Below are 9,698 nucleotides of genomic sequence, written 5' to 3'. Positions count from 1 at the left end.
CGTGCCCCACCGCCGGCCCCGCTGCCTGCAGAGAGCTCCGAGTCCTCCGCCGCGTGTGGCTGCTGAGGGCCCCCTCCGGGCTCGGGCCCGCCTCTCCTCATTGGTGTTCTGGGGATGGAGCTCAGGGAGTGCCGTGGCCTCCTCGTGTGCTGCCCGCTGGGGAAAGCGTCCGTGCGGCCCCAGGAGCTGAGCGCTGCCGTGCCTCAGATGGGGGCAGTAATGCTTCGGGGCTCTTAGGGATGGAGCGTCTCCCGTATGAAGAAAAGCTGAGAGCCCTGGGGCTGCTCGCCTGAAGAAGGCTGGGGGGGAGGGGGGGGGGGGGAAATCTCATCACTGTTTGTAAATGCTTCAAGTGTGGGAGTTGAGTGGATGGGGCCGGGCTCCTCTTCTGTGGTGTGCAGCAACAGAACAAGGAGCAACAGTGAAAATCTGCAACATCCATGCAAATATGAGGAAGAACTTCTTTCCTATGTGGGTGCCAGAGCCCTGGAACAGGCTGCTTAGAGTTGCGGGAGTTTCCTCTGGAGATATTCAAGACTGTCTGGACACTGTCATGTGCAGCATACTGCAGAGGACTGCTAAAGCAGGGGATTGTGAGAGCTCCAAAGGTCCCTTCCAACTCCTATTATTTTTTGATTTTATTACTATGGGTCTTCTGTCTTCTCCAAAACAGTGAAGTAGTTCCCGCCAACCAGCCAGTCAAAAACAAACAAACAAACAAAAAAACCAACACTCTTTCAACCAAAGAAGAGTTTCAGTTGATAACAAAGCATTCTAGTGCAAATGTTTCTGTTGATCCAAGTGGTGTGGATGACTGAAACCAGAGTGGGACTCGTCGAAACCACCCCTCAGCCAGGCAAACACCTTCATCTCTTATCAAGGTTCTGTAGTCATATGATGTGTGTTTGTACTGGTGCACAGAGCGCTGGTCAGCCTTTGGGGGGCCAGGAGGAGGTGTGGTTCCATCGTCACAGCCCAGGAGAGGAGGACTCACGGCCTCACTGCTGCGCACACTGCCGATGACCCTGGAGCAGCCTCTGCAGGGTTGAAGACGCAGTGGAGCAGTCACCAGGTGGCCAGCACTGCGCCTTGTCACACCGAGGGGCCACTGACCCACTGCTTGCCACGTCTGCCCTTGTGACGGAGCTGAACTCTTCAGCTCAGTCAGGAGAAGCTGAGGGACATCCATCAGGTGTGGTGCACCAGGAAGAGCCGAGCCAGGGCAGAGAGGAGGCGGCACAGGGCAGGTGAGTGGTGGCGAGTCGGACCTAACGGGGTTTCCTTGAGAGCAGTGGGAGCAGCTGAAGCTGGTCTCGTGTGGGTGGCTGACCATTCGTGGGCTGACAATGGCGTTTTTCTTGATTCCCTGCTGAGCTCCTATAAGCAATGCCTGATAAAAGCTGAGCTCAGGTCACAGCCTCCCCTTTCCCTGGGGAAACTACCAAGTCTTTGACTTCAGATTTATTTCCATGTGAGCAGGGAGACCACAAAGGCTCTGATGTGTGCTCTCTGCCAGCCTCTGTTCAGGAGCAGGCATGCACACTCTGTCATGCTGTCACAGTTAGAGCAGGGTCACCTCCAGGGCTGGGCCACCCAGGCTTGTCTGCCTGGCGATGCCCGACCTGTCCGACTGCAGCAGAGCCCATGGGACTCTAGATCTTGGTGGCTATGTCCCACCAATGCTGTGTGGAAATCAATGTTGCATGAACCACACAGTTCTTAAATAGAATGGCCACGTGTGGCTGTAAGGCTGGTGGGAGATGCAGAGATTTTGACTTGTGTCTTTTGTGGCTGCGGGCCAAGTGTGGAACACTGGTGGTCAGAAACCACATTGTTTCAAGGGGGTAAGCTGAAGTCACAGCCCTACACACTGTGGCTCGAACTCCCAACCCTCATATCAGTCAAAATTAACTTTGCAAGTTGTATTATGTGGTTTCTCTCTGTCTTGAACATAAAAATGCTGTTTGTGATTTCATTCTGCTTTTGCTCAGATGCATCACTTGATCTAATGCCAGTCCTGAGGACATGCAGGGGCTGAGACAATGAACCAAGGAGATCTGTAGAAGTTCATACAGGCCAGAGTCAGTGCTAGAACTTCTCAGCAAAGATCCTTCTTGGCTCTGTCTCCAGCCTTGCCAAGTCCTGGCATGCAGGCAGGTCTCCCTTGGAGGGAGCTACAGGCTGACTCAGCTGCCAGGGAAGGAAAGGTTCTGGATGAGGATCAGCTCGGTGGTGCCTTCTGCCACTGCAGGCAGAGCCAGAAGGCCTGACCATGTGCAGTCTCCTGTTGTCAGAACACTGCAGATTTAAACGAGCATCTCACGCTATTTGTGGAGTCTAATGACAAGCTCACAACTGTCTGAAGTGCTGATGGGACACAAAGGTGTTTGAGGCATCTCTTCACTTCTTCAAGTGCCGAGCTCTGTTTTTGCTCATCTGTGTTTGCCTTGCTCTTTGCATTAGGGCTGCTGGAAGGTGGCAGCATGGCTCGGAAGATGAGCATTGATAATCTGGAGGACCAGCTGCTCTGCCCCATCTGTTTGGAGGTCTTCAAGGAGCCCCTGATGCTGCAGTGTGGGCATTCCTACTGCAAGTCCTGTGTGCTGTCACTGTCTGGAGAGCTGGATGAGCAGTTCTTGTGCCCTGTGTGCCGCAAATCCGTGGACTGCAGCGCTTCCCCACCCAATGTCACGCTGGCCCGCATCATTGAGGCACTGCAGAGCAGGGGCGAGACAGAGCCCACCCCAGAGTCCTGCCCAATGCACCACAATCCACTGAGCCTCTTCTGCGAGGCTGACCGAGAGGTGATCTGTGGGCTGTGCGGCACCATTGGCAACCACAAGCAGCACAAGATCACCCCTATCTCTACCGCATACTGTCGGATGAAGGTTGGCAGGCAGGGGTGGCGAGGGCTCCCTGGGGTGAGGATTAGGACATCTGTAGCAGTCTCAGCCCCGAGTATGGCAGTATTAGCATCTCTTGTCCTTCAGTAAAGAGGCTGAAAATGGTGCCAGTGTGGGCAGCACGGCCCCATAGCACAAGCAGATGTGGGGCAGGGACCTTGGGCTGGGGCCAGCCATTTCTCAAGCCAAGCATGTCCCTGGCTGAGGAGACATGTTTTTGGTGGCTGAACCACAGTGGAGGGGAGCTGAGGATCAGGGTGAGTCATAGAGGCCTTTTAAGATTGTTTACATATACCATCAAAGGGAGTCTGGAGATAAGGGCTGAGGCAAGGTGCCAAAGGAGAGCAGGGAGGGAGGAAAACAGGAGCACCAGCCTGGCAGAGTAAACAGCTGGTGTCCCCTGCCCAACATCACATGAAAGCCCAAGGAGTGGAAAGGCACAGGGCCACCGTTCCCCTCAGCTCCCGACACCAAGGCGATAAGAGCAGGAGGCACCAGGAACGTGACTGCCTGAGCCAGGCTCCAGGACCAGCACTGACACAGCGTTGCAGACTTGATGCTGGCTGCAACTGCTCACCTGGAGCGTTGTCTTCATGGGGTGCCAGATGTGGAGTGGAGCTGCAGTGCTCCTGGCAAGAGTACTTGGCCAGCAGCACCCAGCTCAGGGCTGTGCTCTGAGTGCTCTTCTGTCTCTGGCACCCCCAAATCCTCTAGGTCAGACCAAAGATCGGCAGGATGTGCAGAACCCCATAGAACTTAGAGGAAGCTTGGGAGGGCATGGCTTCTCGGGGCTCCCTGGGGGGCCGGCAGGCACAGGGGCAGAGCCTGCAATCAAGCAGGATGCCACAAGGTTCCTCAAGACAGCTGTTGTGTTTCTAGGAGGAGCTGTCTGTGCTGCTAACCGATGTCCACCGGTGCAAGAGGAACCTGGATGAACAGTTCAGCAAGCTCATCAACAACAAGATCCGCATTGCGGTGAGTGCCAAAGGAGCCGGCTTCCCAGAGCTCTTTGCCTCCCACACAACCATCAGAGCAATTTCTGCTCCTGGGTCTCCTCAGCTCACTTCCTCCATTCCTCTCCCTTTTCTCCCTTCCCTAGACAGTAGGCAGGGCTGTTCCTACCGAGATTCCTGTTCTCCAGGAATACTGGGGATTAAAATAGCCCTGTTTTCAGGATAGGTGACAGAGCCCTCTCAGGTGGCAAAGCCAGAGAGGTTTTCTGCAGGGGAGACATAACCTCACTGAGTGTCCTGGCAGGAGATTTTTGCCCACCTACCCTTGGAGATAACACATGAAGAACACCCTGCTCAGAGCAGGCTTCCCTGTCAGAATGCTGAGAATTTCACAATGAATTTACGTTTCATTTGGCTGTGTACCCATTTTCCATGCAGTAGACATCTCAAAGGAATCTCTCAGTATCACTTTTTGAGGCTTGAGCTTCTGAACTTGGCTCCTTAGAAGCCAAATGAAACTGGAGCTTGAATTCCCCCAACTCAGTGCAGGACCCAGGTTGTTCCCTGGTAGCAGAGGAATCCAAAAGCTCTTTCAAGGCTCTGATCAAGCTAGTTGGGACATCAAGACAAAATCTGGGTGGAGAGAGGTATGTGGCAGGGGTGCCACGGTGCTGAGGGCAGCCGGGTGAAATAACATCCAGCCTCTGTGAAGAGCTGCTCTTTATTTGGAAGACAAATGCAGGGCAGCATGCTGGGACACATAGAAGTTGCTGCTGGCATCTCTGAAACTGGAAAGTGGGTGCAGGAAATGTAGGAAGGCAGTGCTGCAGAGCCGCTTGCTGTCTCCCTGCAGAATGAGGCAGATGTCTTCAAGTGGGTGATCCAGAAGGAGTTTGAGGAGCTGCACAGGTACATCGATGAGGAGAAGGCCACCTTCCTGGAGAGTGTGGAGGGGAAGGCAGCCCAGCTCATCGCCTCCATTGAGTCTCAGGTCAAGCAGACATCAGACACCCTGGAGAGGCTGAAGGAGATGCAGAGCATTCTGGAGACACTCAGCAACGAAAGTCAGCTTGATTTCATCCGTGTGAGTGTGCCCACCAGCGACTGCCTCAGGAAGGCGGCAAGGCTCAGCCAGGCTCTCCCACCATCAGCCACTGCTCATAGCCCTGGGCCTTTCCTTGGGCAGCGAGAACCCTCACCAAACATAGCTAGCACACCATGAGGTGTGAGATGGAGGTGCCTTCTGTCCAGCACGGGCTTCCCCAGATGGCAGAGAGCTGTCCATCAGAATTCATCTCCCAGGAGAGGAGAGCCTTGGCCTCTCTGACCCAGGACATGGATGTGTGGAGCTGTGACCATGCAGAGGAGCTGCTGTTGTGTCAGTCTATCACCACTGACTAACTTTTTCTCTTTGTTTTCCAGAAATACAGCTCCTACCAGTTCAGGTGAGTGATGGGACCCAGCAGCATGCAGCACCAAAGGGAATGGCAGCAGATAGGTCAGCGAGCACCTCAGCATTGCGGGGGCAGCCTGCCGTGCTCACTTCTGTGGACATTGCTGTTGTGATGGAGAGCCACAGCCAGAGCCATGTAGGCAGCCCCAGAACAGGGCAAAAGCAGCTGCAGAGACACTAGTGGCTCCATCATACGCAGCAGAAGGTGAGAAAAGAACACATGCTGTTCCCATCAACCTCTGTCATGGCTGCACTTGTCTTTTCAGGTCAGAGCTTCCTAGCCTACACCCAGGTGATGCCATCTTCAGTCCCGTATCATTCAAGCCTTGTTTCCACCAAGATGACATCAAGATGACCGTGTGGAAGCGGCTGCACCGCCACGTCCTGCCAGGTACCAGCTTCCCCAGCCGGCATCGCATGGGCAGCTCTGGCTGTGCTGCCAGGACAGACTGCCCAGCCAGCGTCCCACGTCCTGGCCTCTGCCTTGCTCTGCTCACCTGCAGCAGAGCTCCAGGAGCACTGGCTGGTTCAGCATCTCATGCTGGTAGCGCCTGCTCTGGTGTCTGAGCAGTCCGCTCGGGTTCAGCAGCACTCCCAGCAGCATGCCTGGAGTCTGCCTGCTTTCCTTTTAGCTCCAGAGATGCTGAAACTGGACCCGGTGACGGCACATCCCCTGCTGGAACTCTTCAAGGGTGACACGGTGGTGCAGTGCGGGCTGTACCAGCGCCGGGACAGCAACCCCAAACGTTTTGACTCCAGCAACTGCATCCTCACCTGCAAGGGCTTCTCCTGCGGCCAGCACTACTGGGAGGTGATTGTGGGCACCAGGAACCACTGGCGCGTGGGCATCATCAAGGGCACGGTCAGCCGCAAAGGGAAGCTCAGCAAGTCTCCCGAGAACGGCGTGTGGCTCATCGGCCTCAAGGAAGGGAAAGTCTACGAGGCCTTCAGCACCCCGCGGGCCACGCTGCCGCTGACCGCCCGGCCGCAGCGCATCGGGATCTACCTGCACTACGAGAAGGGCGAGCTGACCTTCTACAACGCCGACAGCCCCGACGAGCTCAGCCCCATCTACACCTTCCAGGCGGAGTTCCAGGGCCAGCTCTACCCCATCGTGGACCTGTGCTGGCCGGAGCGAGGGCCCTTCTCCCCTCCCATCATCCTGCCCCCTCCCGCTGCCGGCCGGCACACCCAGGGCCCCCCCGCGGCGGAGGAGCCCCCCAAGCCGTAGGGCGCGGCCCCGCGGCGCCGTCCTGAATAAAGCTGCCGCTGTGCTGCCCGAGCCGAGCTGCTGCGAGCGGGCGGGGGGCGGGGCCGCGGCGGAAAGGGGGCGGGGCCGCGGCGGAAAGGGGGCGGGGTCACGGAGGCGGACTCGATGTTGCGGGAAGGGCGTGGCTTGAGGCGGAAGTGACGTATTATCCGGCGCACGTGGGGCGACTCGGCCGCCGCAATGGCGCTGTACAGCGCGGCCGCTGCTGTGCTGGGCGGGCTGGAGCGTGGCGAGGGAGGCCTCAAGAGCCTGGTGTACGGCAGCGACTTCCCGGTGCGCAGCGGGGCCGGGGTTGAGGGCGGGTGGTTGGGGAAGGGTCCGGAGCGGCGGCGCTGAACGCCCGGTGCCACCGCCCCGCAGCACGCCCGGCAGCTGTACGCGCTGGTGGCCGAGACGCTGCGCTACGGCCCGGTGCTGGAGGCGCTGCTGGACGGAGCCGCGCTGCTGCGCGTCGAGAAGAAACTGCCGCCGCTGCTGGCCAAGGTGAGGGCCGGGCCGTGCTGGGCTCCGGAGCCGGGCTGGGGGCTGCGGCTCTCCCCGGCAGCGGGTGCTCACCGCCTGCCCTAGGTGCTGGTGTACGACCTGCTCTTCGGCAAGGGCCTCAAGTGCGGTGGCCGCTGGAAGGCGTTGGCCCGGCGGCACCGCGCGCGGCTGGAGGCCGAGCTGGCCCGGCTAAAGGTGCGGCGCGGGGTGAGCCGCAACGAGGATCTCCTGGAACCGGCGCCGGGAGCCGGGCCGGAAGGTGAGCGGGTGCGGGCCGGGCGCTGCCCACCGCGGCGGGGCCGGGGCTGACCCCGCACCCTGCAGCCCCTCAGGTGCCACGTTACGTCCGGGTGAACGTGCTGAAAACGTGCGTGGATGATGTGGTGGAATTCTTCAAGCGCCAGGGCTACTCCTTCCTGGGCAGGGCGAGCAGGTGGGCTGGGCCTGGTGCTGTTTGGGTTCTTTGTGCAGCGTGGGTGGGTGGGCAGTGACCCCCTGTGGGGTGCGGTGGGTGAGTGGTAGAGAGGTGGTGCTGGTGGTTGAGGTGTCCACTGGTGTGCTCCTACCTTCTATTTCTGGGTGCTGCCTGGTAATGACGTTGGGCAGAGGAGTGGGGTGTAGGGATTTCTGCATCTGGGCTCTGGAGGAGGGCTCTGGTGCTGAACGTGATAAGGCTGAGCTGTGCTCATCCTCTGTCTGTATGGGCAGCGTGGAAGAGCTGAAAATCCTTTCTGGGAAGAAATTCTTGTTGGATCTTCACCTCCCGGAGCTGCTCGTTTTCCCTCCGCAGACGGACTTCCATGACAACCGGCTCTATATGTCAGGACACATCATTCTGCAGGACAAGGTTGGGAGCTGGGGAACAGGAGGCTGCGGCACAGGGGTAAAGACCTCTGGCAGGAGCGGGGGCTCAGCCTTTTCCTACATGCTGAGACTGGGCTTGGAGCTGCTTTGCTGCAGCGTTTAGCTTAAGCAGCTTAAGCAGAAGCTATGAGCACAGGCTGAGGCTGTGGGGATCCCCCTCAGCTCTGCTTTCATAGCCCGTGGGTAGGGGGTAAGTGGCTCTAGCATGCACTGTAGGAGTTCCCCATAGGGAGCTGGGCTGTGGTCATGCGATGTTGCTCCCACCATTTAGGAAGAGGCCTCCAGACCCAGAGCTGGGTTTGGGTGGTGTGCAAGCATGCGACTCCACAGCAACTGCTGTGTCCCAAGGAGGATGCGGGAGTGGCTACTGCAGAAACTGCTGGCAGCCCACACCTTTCTTTGTGCCCTGTCCTCCTGCAGGCCAGCTGCTTGCCAGCCTTCCTGCTTAGCCCTTCTGCTGGCTCCCATGTGATCGATGCCTGTGCTGCCCCTGGGAACAAAACCAGCCACCTGGCTGCCATCCTGAAGAACAAGGGGTGAGTGCAAGGCTGTGGCAGGGCCAGAACAGACTGGGTGGCCCAGTTCTGAGGAGAAGGTTGCAGGGCTGATGTGGAAGGAGCTGCAGATGCATGTTGAGGCTGTGGATGCATCCGAGCAGCTTACACAGCACGGCCTTTGGGCTGGCCTGGGTGTTCACACCCCTTGGGTTCTTTTTCAGGCATATCTTTGCCTTTGATGTGGACACCAAGCGCCTGGCTACCATGAACACCATGCTGATGCGGGCAGGGGTCACCAGCTTCAAGCTGGCTCAGCAGGACTTCCTGACAGTTGATCCCCACGATCCCAAATACAGCAAAGTAAAATACATCCTCCTGGACCCGTCATGCAGCGGCTCGGGTAACGTGGGGACTTCAGCCATTTCGTCTGTTAGAGGCTTCAGCTGGGTTTTCCGTGGGCAGACCCACAGGCAACGGCTGCTGTCCCTGCAGGGATGGTGGCCCGGCTGCCACTGGAGGAAGCTGCCCCGAGTGCAGAGCGGCTGCAGGCGCTGGCTGGCTTCCAGCGCAGGGTCCTGAGCCACGCGCTGCGCTTCCCGGCGGTGCAGCGTCTGGTCTACTCTACCTGTTCAGTGCACCGAGAGGAGAACGAGGACGTGGTGCACGCAGTGCTGCAGGAGCAGGGATCGGCCTTCAGGTGCTCCTTTCCGGGGAGGAACAGGCCGTGGGGAGTCTGTTACCTTTGGTAGCTCTGTGTGTTGCTGCTGGACTCAGCGCTGTCCCTTGTCCCCTCTGCAGGCTAGTGGATGCTTTCCCATCCTGGCCCTGTCGAGGACTTGCTACCTTCCCAGGGGCTGAGTGCTGCCTCCGCGCCTCTCCTGCAGATACGCTCACACAGGGCTTCTTTGTGGCTGTCCTGGAGCGCCGTGGGGAGGAATCTGCTGTCCCCAGGTGCAGGAAACGGGGGGGAGAAGTGGGCCCAGGGCTGCCTGACTGCCTGGAATGCATTGTCTTCTTGCTGAGAGGGCTGCGGTGTTGCAGGTGGGATGAACCACTCAACTGTCATTGCTCTTGTGTGCAGCTCCCTGCCTGCAGCCACTGAAGAGAGCCTACAGCAAGAAGAGGGAGTAGAGCCAGGAGCAGCTCCTCCCAAGAAGAGGAGGAGGAAAAAGCAACGTGTGAAATAATTCTAGGAGCATGCAGTGCTGGTCTCTGGAGCTGGTCTGTGCTGTGGCCCTTGCACTGAGTAACAGAAATAAAGCTTTTCACCAGCTG

At 58.3% G+C, this 9,698-nt stretch overlaps 2 protein-coding genes across 5 annotated transcripts; both read left to right on the top strand.

Moving 5' to 3' along the window:
* Positions 1–383: 383 nt before the first annotated feature.
* TRIM50 (tripartite motif containing 50) lies at positions 384–6,591 on the top strand. Of its 4 annotated transcripts, none has more exons than XM_052688776.1 (7): positions 385–1,247; positions 1,992–2,888; positions 3,783–3,878; positions 4,710–4,940; positions 5,279–5,301; positions 5,576–5,700; positions 5,942–6,591. In XM_052688776.1, exons 2-7 carry the CDS (start codon positions 2,484–2,486, stop codon positions 6,538–6,540), a joined length of 1,479 nt encoding a protein of 492 aa, XP_052544736.1. In that variant the 5' UTR covers positions 385–1,247; positions 1,992–2,483; the 3' UTR covers positions 6,541–6,591. The 4 variants fall into 4 exon arrangements, with proteins under 4 accessions (XP_052544737.1, XP_052544736.1, XP_052544734.1 ...); XM_052688774.1 differs by having other exon boundaries at positions 386–1,247; positions 2,464–2,888; XM_052688777.1 differs by lacking the exon at positions 4,710–4,940 and having other exon boundaries at positions 384–1,247; positions 2,464–2,888.
* Positions 6,592–6,718: 127 nt separating this feature from the next.
* NSUN5 (NOP2/Sun RNA methyltransferase 5) lies at positions 6,719–9,698 on the top strand. Its single transcript, XM_052688778.1, has 10 exons — positions 6,719–6,852; positions 6,940–7,062; positions 7,147–7,321; positions 7,387–7,495; positions 7,771–7,909; positions 8,347–8,462; positions 8,645–8,823; positions 8,916–9,120; positions 9,222–9,374; positions 9,505–9,698. The coding sequence occupies exons 1-10, from the start codon at positions 6,760–6,762 to the stop codon at positions 9,608–9,610; spliced, it is 1,398 nt and encodes a 465-aa protein (XP_052544738.1). The 5' UTR covers positions 6,719–6,759; the 3' UTR covers positions 9,611–9,698.

This window comes from Tympanuchus pallidicinctus, unplaced genomic scaffold, assembly GCF_026119805.1.
Source record: "Tympanuchus pallidicinctus isolate F22 unplaced genomic scaffold, pur_lepc_1.0 scaffold24, whole genome shotgun sequence".
NCBI classification, from domain to species: Eukaryota; Metazoa; Chordata; class Aves; order Galliformes; family Phasianidae; genus Tympanuchus; species Tympanuchus pallidicinctus.
This window is presented reverse-complemented; position numbering and strand designations above follow the sequence as displayed.